Genomic DNA, 13,975 nt, shown 5'->3' with positions numbered 1-13,975 from the left:
ATACCACGTCTCCGATTCACCCCCCAGATGAAGGATACTGACTAGTTACCTAGTTACTGTAGTCGACCAGGATCGGAAGCGGGATGCTAGCTTCCGCTCGTGAAGATCGCTTAATGGGTACTAAGCCAGCTTCTATCTCTAAGTGAGATAAGAGTGTGCACTGCAGGCTGCAGGGATGTGGGAAGGCGTGGTGGTTAGTACCTAGGCGGTATCCCCATCCCGCCATGCATAAATGAGTCTACAGGTGAAGGCTGGCTTCATGTAACCGTTGAGGGTGGCTGCATTCAGCGGAATGACTATTCGAGGAATGTGCTGGATAACAGGTGGGTAGATAGTAGATACATATTGGGACTATTTATGTAACAATATGTTGCATTATGTACGACCTGGATGCCGGCATACATAGAGCAAACGGAATCCAAGACAAAGAAACGACGATAAAACAAGACATCTCACTCCATCGCAAGCAGAACGCCATCGCTTGAAATATGAATCAAAGAACAGAGTGATAACCCCCACCAATGCTCTGTATTATTCTGCCGGTCACGTTTCCACAGCGCCAGGGGAGATGGCAAGGATGACGACGAGAGCCGCGATAATCAATGCAGCAGCTATGAACGCAATGAGAGCGACGCTACCGCGACTCGCGGGGAACTTCCCCCGGATGATCCAGTACTGGCTCTCAAAGTAACGATGGAACCCGACCAGGAGAATCACAATGGCCACACCGATGAACGTCGTCCCCAGCGGCTTCCCTATACTCCGCAGTCGCTCGGTTTTCGACGCGACTTGAAACGACGCGGTATCGTACATCTCGGGCGACAGGAGCGGGGAGAGACCGGCGTGGAGCGGAGCACTGGCCTGCGCCGCCGACGTACTTCCATGGGAGGTGTTCAGTCGGAAGAGCTGGGTGATGGCTATCCCTATGGACGCGAAAGCAAGGGAGGTCCGCAGCCACGCGAGAAACGTTCGCTCTAATCGGCTGTCAGCAAGGCGATCTGGCGATCCGGCAAAGCAAGTACGCACCTAACGCAAGGTGGTCTCGAGCGACGCTCCCCTTATTTTCTAGCTCGAGGCTCCCATACCGATCCGCCACGCGATGATACCAGGAGTGACGGGCTTCAGCCGAGTCGGTCGGAGAGTCCGGATGTGCCGAATCTGGCGCCGTGGGCTGTCGCTTCAATTGGCTGTTCCTCGTTTCCGACTCCCGATTTCTCAGCCCTTCGGTCGAATTATAATTTCGCTGCGAGACCCCGTTGCTCACGATCGGGGTCACCTCGTTGACGGACGGGGCGAGCTGGCCAGGCGCCGGTGCGCCGGCATAGTTCTGCGAAGCCAAGGGCGATATGCGCGGTCGGCTGCTGCGAGACGAATGGGAAGACGAAGATCGATGCGAAGGAGGTGCAGTGTTGACCTCTCTAGCGTAAGGCTCGGTCAAATCAGAGGATTGCATGATGGCGTGCTCGCCAGCTCCGCAGGGGGTTGTTCCAGTGTAGGGACAATATCTATCATGGGATCTGAAATAGGATCGTGAGATAGGTCGGGAGGGGGGGTCTATGAATTTACCCCAGCTTTCGGGTGCTGCGGTGGAGATCTTGGGTCTTGGTTTTACAAAAGAGCCAAATTAGCAACCCACGTCAACCGAGAAAAAAGGGAATAGGGGGGAGACAAAGAATTGAGGGGGAACATACATGCAACAAGATATGGGACAGGAAGGATCTATGTGGTCCCCCACTATTTTAATAGAGTATTTGAACCAGCTGAGCCGACTGCACTGTGACGCCAGAAAGGGACCTGTTTTATCCGATCAGTTCGCTCGCAATTTTCGTCCGTCATAATGTCACGCGCTCCCAATTCGGCAGACGGTCTTCTCCCCCGCTAAGCCCGTTTGGGATTACATCACCGTCGATCACATGAGGATCAGTGCGGCAACGCTAAGTCGGATCGAGGAATTGCCGTTGCTGATTGGAGAAGGCGGTCGGAAATCTGCTTCCTCTGAACAAGCACACCGACGGTATGGCAGGCAGATGACTACCCCACACACCAGTGAGATGAACAAGTACTGCGACTCGAGATGATCAAGTGACTAGGTAGGTTTGGATGATTAGGTTGGGTGATATGCAAGATGACTGGATGTTCTGACCCGCAGGACCGTCCGAGCTTCACATAACACTTGGATTTACAGTATCGTTTCTATCGCTTACGAAGGAGATATTGATGTGAAGAGACGTTAGCCTACTCGTGCGCAAGTGATATAACATAGATCTTGAAACCCAATGTTTACGGAAGCGATATCTACCAGGAAAACTCACCTCTCATCCAACAGTACCTCTATACGAGACAGGACAAGACAATGAACCAAACGGCGATTAACCACCTTAAGGGGCCTGAACATCATAGTCAGCATCAAGTGTGGGGATCGCGTTTCCCCCACGGGACAACAACATGGACATAGCCCTCATCGACCGTGTCATCATCTCCCGAATCACTACTGGGCCAGGCGATCTCGTGGAGCCTTTCCTCCGCAGCGAAGACAGCATCGACGTCGTTGCCCGAGGGAGCAACGACCTCTAGCAGAAGACCACCCTTGGGGGCATCTTGGGGGAAGGCATGGACGGTTGCGAGCCTGTCTAGCGTGTCTTGGACCGCGGCGTAGTAGATGGCCTGGTTAGAAGGGGCGTCGGATTTAGCGATAGACACCAGTGGGAAGTGGACATACAGAATGGGCGACATCTTGCTTTTTTCTGTTGCTTGCCTGGTTGTTTGGTATGTTTTGTTGCGGTTGGATAACGATAGGCTGTTCTTTAGATTGGAGGATTGAACTGGCCAGACGGAATGAGAAAGCAGTTGCTGATGATTCTACCAGACAGACGAATATCCATGCGACGACATGGCGTATTTATATCCAGGGCAGGACGTGCCCCAGATAATTGTCTTTATCAAAGGGATTCTTGACCATTCTCGATGGAGCAATTATCATTGTCGAGTCGACGAGGTATCGCTCCAATCATCCCTCTCCATAGTCAAACCAAGACCAAACCAGCAGATAGCTACGATATTTCTTTCAATGGCGTTGTCGACAATAAAGAAAACGAGACAAAGCACTACACAAACTCCCTCTATTTTTTCTACCGTCTTTGTCACGACACAATTGTCCGTTCTTTGTCGCATTACTTTGTAACACGACCTCTAGCATGGAATTCGAACTAGAATACTCGGCCATTAACTTATAGTGTTGACAACTCTTCTGTACCTTAGGACATACACCCACATTCCCCTGGACCGGACTATACTAAACTGCAGACAACTTCATAAAGATAAATACCACTTTGACCGTGGAACCGCATCGTGCTTTGTCTTCGACTAAAAGGTATACACTTCTGTACTGCACACGATAGTTTGCCTCAAATCCAAGGCATAAGTCACATGACCATACCCAAAGTAGCAAGCGATCGCCATCCCGTGCTTAACCAACTCCACCTACATGAACATATCCATAAATCCTAGACCAAGTAGCAACGCCATCCATCATATCCTCACGCAATACAATACCCCACCTCTCCATACCCTCTCACAGCTAGATAGAAGAAGACCCAAGCAAACAAAAGAGAAGAGGGGGAAAGAAAAAAAGAATGGCGGGAGACGAATACTCCACCGGCGGAGGCGGCAAGCTCAAACTCAAGTCGAAAGTGCACGACGGCCGGGTAGACAAGAAGAGCAAGAAGAAGAAGCAGAAGGAGAAGAGCAAGACGGAGAGTGCGTCTGCTACGCCGGAGGGAGTCGCGAGTGACCAGGGGAGGGGGTTGGCAGAAACGACATCGACAACGATAGCCACGACGCCGGGCGGGTCGAAGAGTCCTGCCCACGATGAGGGTGAAAATGACAATGGCAATGCCAACGAGAGCGAGGGCGGTGTGGTTGTTGGGAAGACGGAAACGGAGAGGAAGTATGAGGATGCACGGAGAAAGCGGGTGAGTTTTATCTTTTTACCTCAGATACATACATATTCGTTCGTTCTATTTGGAGCTTTGATGAATTATACTAACTAACTAATTACAGCTCCAAGAACGCCTAAAGCGCGAAGGAGTCAAAACGCACAAGGAGCGAGTGGAGGAGTTGAACAAGTATCTGAGCCGACTGAGCGAACATCACGATATGTATGTCTTCCTCTCCAGTCTTTTCCCAGCCTTGATTGCCTCAAGTACTAGGCATCACTATTTCATCCGGTGCCCCTAGCTAACAGGTAACTAACTACAGGCCGAAAATCGGACCCGGTTGATGGACGGAAGAATCAATCCTCTGGAGGGAAGGGCACTTCAGGTTCATTTCAATCGCTCCTCCTACCTATCTACCTATCTACTTATCTACCTATCTATTTATCTATGTATGTATTTATGTATGTAGTTATGTTAAACAAGCACGCTGGCTCTGGTTCACAACTCAAACCCGATGTGACACTACCTTGCTTCACTTTACTAGTCTGTCCCCCGGTTGGCACAATGTGATACGTTTGGGCTGTCCAGTGGACCCAGCGATGTCGCCAGTTGTCTCGGCTTCTCCCTGCCCAGGTACAATACCTACTGTATTACCTACGAAGCAGTTTTTGGTTATGATGATTAGGCACTCAAACAGGTAGATAGTATGCAGTATATATTGAATGGTTGATAGGTATGGATAATGAGTCTTAGGTTATGTGACAAGCCATTTCATCAACAATTGAATAAAATCCGGGTCTCCAAATCTATCCACATAACTGTTGATTAATGGCTGTATATAATGGACGAATGTAAGAAATGATGATGATGATGATGGTGATGACGACGGATAGTATGATGTAGAATATACCCGTGTGGTCGACCTTGAAGCTCGTTGGAGCTCCCAGTCAAACGACAAACCCAAGCAAGCTGGCTCAATGTCGCTGCCCAAGGTGATTAAAAAGACAAACAAAACTCCTATGTGTGAACGCCTCGCGAATCGCAAATTGATCAAAAAACGCCAACCCTCTCCCTAGCTTGTGACCAGTGGATGAAAATAAAGGGGAGGCATGTTATGTGAAACGGTGAAAGGCGACTCCCATGCCAGCGATCAAATCCAACACCACGCTAATTCCAAACGGCATGAACCGATCGCGACGGGAAGCCGGAATGCAAGACGAAAACGATCGACCTCGCGACGGCGGAGAGAAGCAAGTGCGACAACTCATACGCCCTTGATGACCTGGGTGCGTTCGTTGTTGAGCTTATCGGCGTTGCGGGCGTGGGACTCCTTCTTGCAGTCCTCCAGGCCGGTACACGAGTGGGCTTCGAGCATGCGGTGTTTCGAGCAGAAATGTCCGCTGCAGAAGCTGCAGTCGCCGACGATGCGTTGGGCGGCTTCCTTGCACTCCTTGAAATTGCAGCGAGGCTTGCGGATGGCCATTGTGAGGTGGCGAGGAGAGAAGGCGGGAAGGTTGCGGGTAGTGAAGGTAGGTGGGTGAGGAGGTAGGTACCCAAGGTAGGAGATGGGAGGTAGGAGGTAGGGTAGATGTTCCCGTCGAAAGGAGATCGGATGCGAAAGGCTTGGGAGGGTGGTTGTTTGCGGGGTATGAACAAAGTGGTAGGAGGAAGAGAACAAAGATGTCGACGGGAGGATGAGGGGGACTAAGAGCCTTAAAAGGTGTGGGAAGTAGCGGACGGTAGATACTAGAGGAGATGGGGTGAAGGTGGAGGGAGGGTGACGTGGAGGGAGGCGACTAATTAAAGGAGAGTAGAGGAGGCGGACCAAGGTTGGAGAAACCCTTTTAGAGTAAGTAGGGTAGTAGGGTAGTAAGGGTAAGGTTGATTAGGTTAAGTTAGGTAGATAAAGTGGTAGTTATAGGGAGGAGTAGATAAGCAGGCGGTCTGGTCACTGTAAATATAGGATACTATATTGGGAGGAAGTCGGGGGGCCCGGGATAGGAAACAATCCGGGAAGGACGGGATGGGAAGTGGAAAAAGAGAGAAAAGAAAAGAATGGTCCGAAAAGTGAACAGAAAACTAAAAAAATTTAAGAAGTAAAATATTATGAGAATGAAGGGAAAAAAAAAAAAAAAGAAAAGCAAAAAAAGAAAAGAAAAAAGAAAAGAGGGTTAAAGATGAATAGGATGGTGGCACCTGATGGAGACAAAGAAATCAGAGAGGATGGACTTAATTCGGAGTTGGACTCAAGTCGAGAGTGGCAGAGGCAAAAGGCCAGCTAAAAAAAAATTCAAAAGCCAAATTGGAGGAGGGAGCCGTGACGAGACCAGCATCCAAGAAGGAAGGAGAATGGAATGGGGATGAATTCCAATGAATTGCATGAATGAATCCCAGCTGAGTCACATTAATAATATTGAACTAGTTGGGGTCTAGTCACTACATTGAACGACCCGGATCAAACGGGACAACTATTGTATAGACACGATAGAATATAGATTCTGACCGTAATCCTACCTATCTCACCAAGATCATGAACATCCCTACAAATCATTGTATGCCATCATCCGACCCAGGAGGTCACTATCAATCTCCCAACGTCCTACAGGCCCTGGATAGAGAGAGGTTGGAGTCAATCTAACCCGATAAAGAGGCAAATTACCCGGGGAGTAATAGGGAGTCAGGTGGAGCCAGAAACTTCCATCATCGTCAAAGGTCTCCAATATCTGGCTGGGTTCTGGATTCTGGATCCTGTCCGGATGCGCACGCGGGTCGGTACCAGACAATGGGTGATGGATGATGAATAAGGAGGAGAATGATGAATCCAGAAGGAAGGAAAGTGGCGGTAATAAACCAGTTTGAACAGATGATAGATGGGTTCTTCAGACCGGATCATGATGGATCATGGATGCTGTTATCTCCCCTTTTCGGACGACATCCCTTGCCCCCATGTCGTGCTTGGGATGATCTGAGCATTCTTTACTTTTAATTTTTTTTGCTCTTTCCTCCCTCCTGGCTTCATTCCCTATCTATCCGTAATATCAATGTGATTATTGTCCACCATGTTTCTATAATTATAGTCTGGCCGAGTATATCCAAATCAGTGATGCATGTGTTCTCAGCATCCTAAACAGATCCTAAACTAGACGGATCTTATAGTAGTAATTGGGGTCATGACCCCTATCTGTCTCCGGAGTACACTATGAGAACTCGTCATGTGGAATCGCCCAGCACACCACGCCACCTCACCTTCTACCTATACAAGGGGAACATGTGTTGTTAACTTTCTACTTATTTTATAGACTCTATTTATTAGTTTTTCCTCTTTATTTTTGGTATAACTTTCCCTCTGGAGAGGAAAGAATCAAGACTGAAAAAATCATAAATAAACCAATCTCAACAAGAGGTTAAAAAAACAAAAGAAGAAAAGAAGAGAGATCCATCTGTGTACCTTGACGATGCATTCATCGCCAATTAATGATCTGGCCTGCACTGGATGGCGCCCCTCGAATGTGACCAACGCCCGCCACGTGACAGCCATCTCCCATGCGCCCTGCATCAGTTACCTCTATCCTGGATCCTTTCCTCCTGGCTTCCAATTTTCACCTATCTCTGTTCTTTTCTTTTCTTTTCTTTTCTTTGTTCTGTTTTCTTTTCGACAATGCGGTCAGGACGCTGATCCTGAGACATGCAATGTGTGGATCAGAGTGACTATATCATCTCGTGTAGAGGACACAACAAGGTGGTCAGACCCAGTCATGTATCCAAACTCTAACGCGTGCTCCCATGTCCGTACGACTACTCCTCAGAAAATGTTAAACTACGGGGAAGGCAACGAAATTGGCCCTCGTTGGTTGAAAATCGGTCGACAACTCCAACTCCAGTATCCCCGCACCCATCAAAATGACCCCAAATCACAACTAAGTATGTAGGTTAGTTAGAGTCGTTCAATGCCCAAAATGATTCCCCGAAAATGAGGCTGTCGGGACAGTCAGACCAAGCACCACCCACTCATTCATAGTTCATGCGAAGCGAAGAAAAAAATCTCTTTGGTGAGGAGGATGCAGCGGTCTTTTGAGAGAAGATCATTTTTGTCCATCACTTTAGCGTTGATACCACATCGTCCAAGTGGGTCAGGTAGACAGCCAGACGGGGACCCGGAGTGATTCCTGAAGGAGTGGGTTGGGGATGCATGCCTGGATGCCTGATCTTCACCTCCACTCTGTTGCACTGGGTAGATCGTTGGTTAGGTGCGTGACACGGTGTCTTATGTCCTACACGATGGAAGATAGGTGTGCTGAGGATTTGTTTCGTTTGTTAGGTGGTTTGGTCGCTTGCCATGCACGCAAACCAGGAACTATCTTCCTGCACGATGTTGAAACGAATACGTCGACTGGAAGTCTGCGCCGGCGCTTCACTCCGGTCTCCACTTTCCGTCCTATATAAAAGTCTAGGTAGTGCTATGGGTCCCGCGGCCTACAAAGGCAATTATGACGAGGGGGTCACGTTGGCCTTCGCACTGACGCTGCAGGATGGAACCCGGCAGGCTCACCTATGTATCCCAATGCATCCGAGCCGGGCGGATCACTTGTGAGAAATTTCGGTCCGACAAGGTGATCCTCGGGGAGGATGTAGGGTACAGCAATTGAACTATGATGTGATCAATGGACTTCTATTCTAGAGGGGAATTTAGCTATCGACTAGATACACCATTCACCTACCATATGATAGAGCTAACGGGATTTATACTGACGTACTATGTAACCAACCATGGAGTCTGGAACCAGTTGCAATGTACGCCCAGGCCGGGCGTAGTTATCACTTCTAGCTAACGGAGTATTCGACGGGCACGAGATAGGGATATAATGCACATCGTCAACTCAAGATAGTAGAAACGAAAATCCACCAGGCGGCATGGACTTAGGCAGCCTCAGGCACATACAATATAGAGTACCCACTACAAGCTCTGAAACCTCTTGTGTCGTCTTAGTTCTCCATTTTGCCAATGCTTGTGAAATTCTAAGAAAGTTATGTACGTTAGCTCGCCTATATTAGCAGAGAAAACAAGTACTCCAATGAGTTTGAGCTTTCATAGCAGGTTACCATGCTGCGGCAGGTTCCAGATGCGACAAGAGTATCTGGATAGACCACAACAGAGCTTAAATAAAAACTTGTTCTTATATCCTCTTGATTGTTATTCAGAAACCCCGGTAATAGGATGTAAGCATGATAAAATGACAATGATTGTTCTCGGTCGCCGGATTCCACCGCCGGATCCAGCAAGCTGTAAACACAAACGTCATACTGACACAACGATGTCCAACCGCCACAACCAAGGTATATCACAGCTGAGCTACCTTCAATCAACTTTTCTCCTTTCCCATCATCAAGACTTGTAATAATACAAATCACATCAATTGACCAGCACCATGGAGCAACACGTTGAACAGCCGTCCAAGGGACCACAGTCCCAATTCGAGACCGGTAACTAGATACACACACCTTCTCAAGCCATACTAACATGAAAAAGGCCACAACCCCCCAGTCCAACACATGAAACAACCCGGCCTCCAATCCCAAATGGGCGACCCAAAACCCACATCCACCCAGGTCCCCACCGAAGACAGCGGCTACCAGACCTACAAAGCAGCCGGCAAGCTCACGGGCAAGAGAGCCGTCATCACAGGCGGCGACTCCGGCATTGGCCGCGCGATCGCCATCCTCTTCGCCATGGAGGGCGCCTCGTCTCTCCTCGTCCATCTCCCAGAGGAGGAGTCCGACGCTGTCGAGACTAAAAAGCGCGTCCAGAACGCCGGCCAGAACTGCTACTCGATGGCTGCGGACCTGCGCAGCAAGGCGAACTGCCAGAAGGTCGTCGATACCGCGATGCAGTGTCTCGGTGGGATTGACATCTTGATTAATAACGCTGCTTATCAGAATATGGTTGATGATATTCGTGATCTTGATGAGTGTGTACACCCCTATACATCTCTCCTTCCTCCTTTTTTGAGACACCCAGATGCTAATGAAAAAAGCGACCAATGGATCAAAACCTTCGACACAAACATCCACCCCTACTTCTACCTCTCCAAATACGCCCTGCCACACATGAAACGCGGCTCAACAATCATCAACTGCGCCTCTATCAACGCCTACATCGGCCGCCCGGATCTCCTCGACTACACCTCCACCAAGGGCGCCATCGTCTCTTTCACCCGCGGCCTGTCTAACCAGCAGATTGGAAACGGGATCCGCGTGAACTGCATTTGTCCCGGCCCTGGTATGTCCCCTCTCCCAGCATTTTTTTTATTGTTTAGACTGTTTGTAAACAAGGTGCTAATGGAATATTAGTCTGGACGCCGCTCATCCCGTCGACGATGACTAGCTCGGCGATGGAGCAGCTGCATGCGGTGCCGATGGGTCGTCCGGGCCAGCCGAGTGAGATCGCTACTTGTTTTGTTTTTTTGGCGAGTACGGATAGTAGCTATATCTCTGGGCAGTCGCTGCATCCAAATGGGGGTGTTGTGGTGAATGGGTGAGGGAGGCCATATGGTTGGTTGTTGACGTCATTGGTTTTTGGAGGTGTATGTGGTGATTGAAAGTATATGTACTCGAGAAACAAGATTATAAGAAAACAAACGTGTATAGTATAGTAATTCAGTCATATCTTCATTTCATTTTACCTAATCAATTCTGCGCCGTACATACTGTGATAAAGAGATAAATGATGTTAACAGGTGGAAAACGCCTGTGCCAGTCGAAATAGAACACTCCTGTTTGGCTTCGACAACCGAATCACTGACCAGCGGTAGCAAAGAAAGAAAAACTTCAGGAAATCATCATAGAACAAGGGAAAAGAGAAAAGGGGAATCTATATGGCCATCTCTTCTTTGCCAGCATCCGGATCCAGATACGTTTCCTTCTCGGCCGCTTCGTACTCCCCGATTAGATCCATTACTACTGCTCGCGCTTCGTCGAACTCGCCGAGACCGTCGGTGAAGGGGCTTTCCTTCTTGTACTGTTCTAGGAAGGCGTTGCGCTTCCGCAGCCGGTCGTACTGCTGCACGATCCGCTTGAACAGCGTCGCGACGGATGTGTGGTTCGCCAGCATCAGGCCACTCACTCGGTTCGTGTTCTGGATGTAGGGCGACTTCCGCGTCAGGGCAACTTGGATACTGGCCGGGCCCCATGGGATGAACGATGCGAGGCGTCGCTCGCGGATACGGAGCAGGGACTTGTGCACGTCTGTCGGGTCGGCTTCACCTTGGATGATGTTGAGGATGCTGATGTAGCAGCTGGATTTGCTGGGGTTGATCGAGACCATGCGGTTCTTGGGCTGCAACAGTCGACGCATCACGTCTAGGACGGTCGTCTTGCGCACTGTCTTGGCCTGTTCGATGTTGTCGCCTGTAAAGGGTGTGTACGATGTGAGGAGGAAGTGGCTGCGTGGCGTAGGGATCAGGGAGGCGATGATCCCGACGAGGTCGTTGTGCATGTACCCGGGGTAGCGGAGGGTGGTGGTCGAAGCGGACATGACGGTAGAGACCTGCTTCTGTTAGCTTGGACTCTTCGCATTTTACCGGTACTAGATCCTTACAAGTTGGTTAGTCTGCTGGAACGACGGTTCCTGCACGTGGAGCCGGTCGGCGACGATGCGCGACAGAGCGCCATTGTCCAACACAACCTATGTCATATTTAGCCTCCGAACGTATACATCGCAGATGTAGAGCCTTACCACCGAGTCGGCATTCTGCGTCAACCGCCTCATCGTGAGTATGCTGTTGTACGGGTTGACCACCACGTCTGCCGACTGCGCGTCCGGAAAAACGGAATATGTCTGTATCAATTTCTTGGGGAATCGATCGTTCATGCGCTCCAGAATGAAACTTCCCAGTCCGGAGCCAGTACCGCCTGCGATCGAATGCAGAAACATAAACCCCTACCGCGATACCGTCAGCCACACAGCTCATTTGCAAGCAAAATCCCGGAGTTTCAAACCTCTAGAGAGTCACTGCCGTCCGCTTCCCGATCAATCATGTCAAATATTTCCTCCTGCACATGCTCACCCGCAGCGTAGCCGGCGCCCCAATTGTTCCCTGCACCACTGCCATGTGTTCCAATAAAGAAATTTTCGGGGTTGTAGATGTTCTTGTAGGGTCCGGTTTGGATGGAGTTGAGAACCTGTAGGCCGGTGACTTTTAGTGCGCTGTGCGTTGAAGAACGAAGCATGCCGGGATCACCTAGGTGGGTTACGTACCCTAGGTTCTAAATCAAGTAGGATCGCTCGGGGAATGTATCGTGTATCATCGCTCTAAAAATATTCAACGTCAGCGTGCTTTCCACGACCACCCATCGAAGTGTCGCACCTGGTAGAAGAACACGTCCTTGCGATCGCCGCCTTCGGTCGCGAACTCCTCTAGGTTTCCATCTTGATTGATACCATGCTCTTGGCAAAGCTGTTGCCAAAACTGCCCACCGACTGCAAGTTACAATCCATCAGCATGAGCGGGCTATCGAAATGGGGGCTCGAGTTGGGCTGGGAAGATCGATCGTATGCTTTGCGGGTTTCATACCGTTGTTGCCGCACTGGCCGGCCTGGATGGTGATTATTTCCCTGCATGGTTTATTAGTATTCTCGCGAATATGTACACAATAAATCAACTGGTGGGAGACACTGGATGGTGGACATACCTGGGCATCTTTGCTTAACCAGCGAAAGTGGTTGAGTTCATTGCGCACGCGTAGCGCGTATCCGCGGGGAAACTTCCTTGCGGTGGCAGGCGGGCTGGTGCCTGAGGCATATTAATATTGCCGACAGAGAACAAACATAACGAAGATAAGTATAACAACCATTATCTTTTGAGGATTTTTTGTAAAAATGCCCTTGACTACTATGTTATCATAATATGATACAAATATACATTAAAGGTCACATCGAGTATAAGGGTCAGCTCATATCAGCTGTATCTATATATACAAAACCCACAGGTGGATAGCAACAGCCCATACTAGTCGGTGCTCAGAACCGTGCTTTACACGACGTTACCAGCATCCCAGCGCCAGCGACAACGCCGTCAACGATGCTCACTTGACTCCCTCGCTGCACACCGTATGCCTTGACACAACCTTCTCGTACTGCGTCTTCCATCCCTGCCATCCCGGCACAGCCCATACAGATCGCGGACAGCGGGTTGGGTGTGCTCTTGATCAATCTTTCGGTGGATTCTATGATCCGTCGTTTCACTTCCTCTGGGGCAGTGGTGTGCAGTTCCACGGCGGTAAGTCCGGTGGTCTCCACGCCAGCGAAGCGACCCAAGGAGTCCATTTGACCGCCAGAACCGACAAGCATTTGGGCAACAGCATTTCCGAGCTCTTCCTTCCAGATACTGCCGGTAGTAACTATCCCGAACGTGTCCTTTGCTTGGGATTTCTGGAGGTCCTGAGACCCCGTGAGTTGAAAGGAGCTGATCAGAGACAAAGACGCCACAATACTGGCTTCAAATATTCCCGTCACGTATTTCCTCTTAAACTGCGCGGTTGACAAGGCTCTAGTATCGGTTGCTTCCATTTTCGCCAGATCTTCTTTGATCATGCCCACGAGGGGGTGAGCCGAATAGCATGCCACCAAAAACCCATCGTATTTGGGGAGGAGTGGCTCCACGAAGGGCTTGCAATGTAAAGCCGACTTGGCGGAATCTTCGCCTGAATTGATGCTGGGGATGCCATCAATGACACGCCCGTCTGGAAAAGTGACTGATTGACTTGGAGCCGTGAAGAAGTCGAAGTGGATGTTGGCGTAATTGAGATCTTCCACTATGGGACATAACGCATCAGTCATATGGGTGGATGTGTTTGGGTTGATAACCAGGATCGAGAACTGCTTTTTAGTTGATGTAGACATGGTTCCGATAGTAAGGAAGTAGTTGTAAACAGTGTTGAATAGACTGTGGTATCCAGACAAACTCGTTCTATTTGTATCGTGGCCGTGGGAGTGTGGAGATAGCATTAGTATACAGCGGAGGTAATGGATTTATGGATGCGGG

The 13,975-nt window shown here is 49.5% G+C and overlaps 8 protein-coding genes across 8 annotated transcripts; 4 read left to right on the top strand and 4 right to left on the bottom strand.

Moving 5' to 3' along the window:
- Positions 1-304: 304 nt before the first annotated feature.
- On the bottom strand, positions 305-1,786 carry BDW47DRAFT_111098 (uncharacterized protein). Its single transcript, XM_024813871.1, has 3 exons — positions 1,692-1,786; positions 1,027-1,601; positions 305-974 (listed from the first exon to the last, which is right to left on the bottom strand). Exons 2-3 carry the CDS (start codon positions 1,451-1,453, stop codon positions 544-546), a joined length of 858 nt encoding a protein of 285 aa, XP_024669059.1. The 5' UTR covers positions 1,454-1,601; positions 1,692-1,786; the 3' UTR covers positions 305-543.
- A 1,668-nt stretch (positions 1,787-3,454) lies between these two features.
- BDW47DRAFT_111093 (DUF1754 domain-containing protein) lies at positions 3,455-4,473 on the top strand. Its single transcript, XM_024813870.1, has 3 exons — positions 3,455-3,971; positions 4,060-4,157; positions 4,258-4,473. Exons 1-3 carry the CDS (start codon positions 3,633-3,635, stop codon positions 4,277-4,279), a joined length of 459 nt encoding a protein of 152 aa, XP_024669058.1. The 5' UTR covers positions 3,455-3,632; the 3' UTR covers positions 4,280-4,473.
- A 158-nt stretch (positions 4,474-4,631) lies between these two features.
- BDW47DRAFT_111092 (uncharacterized protein) lies at positions 4,632-6,094 on the bottom strand. Its single transcript, XM_024813869.1, has one exon. The coding sequence runs from the start codon at positions 5,416-5,418 to the stop codon at positions 5,200-5,202; it is 219 nt and encodes a 72-aa protein (XP_024669057.1). The 5' UTR covers positions 5,419-6,094; the 3' UTR covers positions 4,632-5,199.
- Positions 6,017-6,363, top strand: BDW47DRAFT_111090 (uncharacterized protein). Its single transcript, XM_024813868.1, has one exon. It carries the CDS (start codon positions 6,135-6,137, stop codon positions 6,297-6,299), a length of 165 nt encoding a protein of 54 aa, XP_024669056.1. The 5' UTR covers positions 6,017-6,134; the 3' UTR covers positions 6,300-6,363.
- A 948-nt stretch (positions 6,364-7,311) lies between these two features.
- On the top strand, positions 7,312-8,487 carry BDW47DRAFT_69262 (uncharacterized protein). Its single transcript, XM_024819626.1, has 2 exons — positions 7,312-7,856; positions 8,254-8,487. Exons 1-2 carry the CDS (start codon positions 7,391-7,393, stop codon positions 8,376-8,378), a joined length of 591 nt encoding a protein of 196 aa, XP_024669055.1. The 5' UTR covers positions 7,312-7,390; the 3' UTR covers positions 8,379-8,487.
- A 707-nt stretch (positions 8,488-9,194) lies between these two features.
- Positions 9,195-10,609, top strand: BDW47DRAFT_111084 (oxidoreductase, short-chain dehydrogenase/reductase family). Its single transcript, XM_024813867.1, has 4 exons — positions 9,195-9,416; positions 9,463-9,901; positions 9,968-10,212; positions 10,284-10,609. Exons 1-4 carry the CDS (start codon positions 9,362-9,364, stop codon positions 10,469-10,471), a joined length of 927 nt encoding a protein of 308 aa, XP_024669054.1. The 5' UTR covers positions 9,195-9,361; the 3' UTR covers positions 10,472-10,609.
- Positions 10,605-12,646, bottom strand: BDW47DRAFT_111079 (gamma-tubulin mipA). Its single transcript, XM_024813866.1, has 8 exons — positions 12,624-12,646; positions 12,506-12,546; positions 12,299-12,411; positions 12,190-12,243; positions 11,931-12,113; positions 11,668-11,871; positions 11,530-11,616; positions 10,605-11,478 (listed from the first exon to the last, which is right to left on the bottom strand). Exons 1-8 carry the CDS (start codon positions 12,629-12,631, stop codon positions 10,804-10,806), a joined length of 1,365 nt encoding a protein of 454 aa, XP_024669053.1. The 5' UTR covers positions 12,632-12,646; the 3' UTR covers positions 10,605-10,803.
- Positions 12,647-12,857: 211 nt separating this feature from the next.
- On the bottom strand, positions 12,858-13,862 carry BDW47DRAFT_111078 (aspartate/glutamate racemase family protein). The gene has a single exon (XM_024813865.1). It carries the CDS (start codon positions 13,831-13,833, stop codon positions 12,952-12,954), a length of 882 nt encoding a protein of 293 aa, XP_024669052.1. The 5' UTR covers positions 13,834-13,862; the 3' UTR covers positions 12,858-12,951.
- Positions 13,863-13,975: the final 113 nt, after the last annotated feature.

The sequence above is a fragment of the Aspergillus candidus genome (assembly GCF_002847045.1).
Source record: "Aspergillus candidus strain CBS 102.13 unplaced genomic scaffold BDW47scaffold_52, whole genome shotgun sequence".
Lineage (NCBI taxonomy): Eukaryota > Fungi > Ascomycota > Eurotiomycetes > Eurotiales > Aspergillaceae > Aspergillus > Aspergillus candidus.
This window is presented reverse-complemented; position numbering and strand designations above follow the sequence as displayed.

Bases quoted from the DNA above. Each gene is read 5' to 3' on its own strand.
- BDW47DRAFT_111098 (XM_024813871.1), bottom strand. From the start codon at position 1,453: ATGCAATCCTCTGATTTGACCGAGCCTTACGCTAGAGAGGTCAACACT. The intron at 975-1,026 runs GTGCGTACTTGC...ACAGCCGATTAG, and splicing joins TCGAGACCACCTTGCGTTAG to AGCGAACGTTTCTCGCGTGG.
- BDW47DRAFT_111093 (XM_024813870.1), top strand. From the start codon at position 3,633: ATGGCGGGAGACGAATACTCCACCGGCGGAGGCGGCAAGCTCAAACTC. The intron at 3,972-4,059 runs GTGAGTTTTATC...AACTAATTACAG, and splicing joins AGGATGCACGGAGAAAGCGG to CTCCAAGAACGCCTAAAGCG. The intron at 4,158-4,257 runs GTATGTCTTCCT...AACTAACTACAG, and splicing joins CTGAGCGAACATCACGATAT to GCCGAAAATCGGACCCGGTT.
- BDW47DRAFT_111092 (XM_024813869.1), bottom strand. From the start codon at position 5,418: ATGGCCATCCGCAAGCCTCGCTGCAATTTCAAGGAGTGCAAGGAAGCC.
- BDW47DRAFT_111090 (XM_024813868.1), top strand. From the start codon at position 6,135: ATGGAGACAAAGAAATCAGAGAGGATGGACTTAATTCGGAGTTGGACT.
- BDW47DRAFT_69262 (XM_024819626.1), top strand. From the start codon at position 7,391: ATGCATTCATCGCCAATTAATGATCTGGCCTGCACTGGATGGCGCCCC. The intron at 7,857-8,253 runs GTATGTAGGTTA...TTCGTTTGTTAG, and splicing joins TGACCCCAAATCACAACTAA to GTGGTTTGGTCGCTTGCCAT.
- BDW47DRAFT_111084 (XM_024813867.1), top strand. From the start codon at position 9,362: ATGGAGCAACACGTTGAACAGCCGTCCAAGGGACCACAGTCCCAATTC. The intron at 9,417-9,462 runs GTAACTAGATAC...AACATGAAAAAG, and splicing joins ACAGTCCCAATTCGAGACCG to GCCACAACCCCCCAGTCCAA. The intron at 9,902-9,967 runs GTGTGTACACCC...TAATGAAAAAAG, and splicing joins GATATTCGTGATCTTGATGA to CGACCAATGGATCAAAACCT.
- BDW47DRAFT_111079 (XM_024813866.1), bottom strand. The intron at 12,412-12,505 runs GTATGAAACCCG...TGTAACTTGCAG, and splicing joins CGGCCAGTGCGGCAACAACG to TCGGTGGGCAGTTTTGGCAA. The intron at 11,617-11,667 runs GTAAGGCTCTAC...AATATGACATAG, and splicing joins CGCAGAATGCCGACTCGGTG to GTTGTGTTGGACAATGGCGC.
- BDW47DRAFT_111078 (XM_024813865.1), bottom strand. From the start codon at position 13,833: ATGTCTACATCAACTAAAAAGCAGTTCTCGATCCTGGTTATCAACCCA.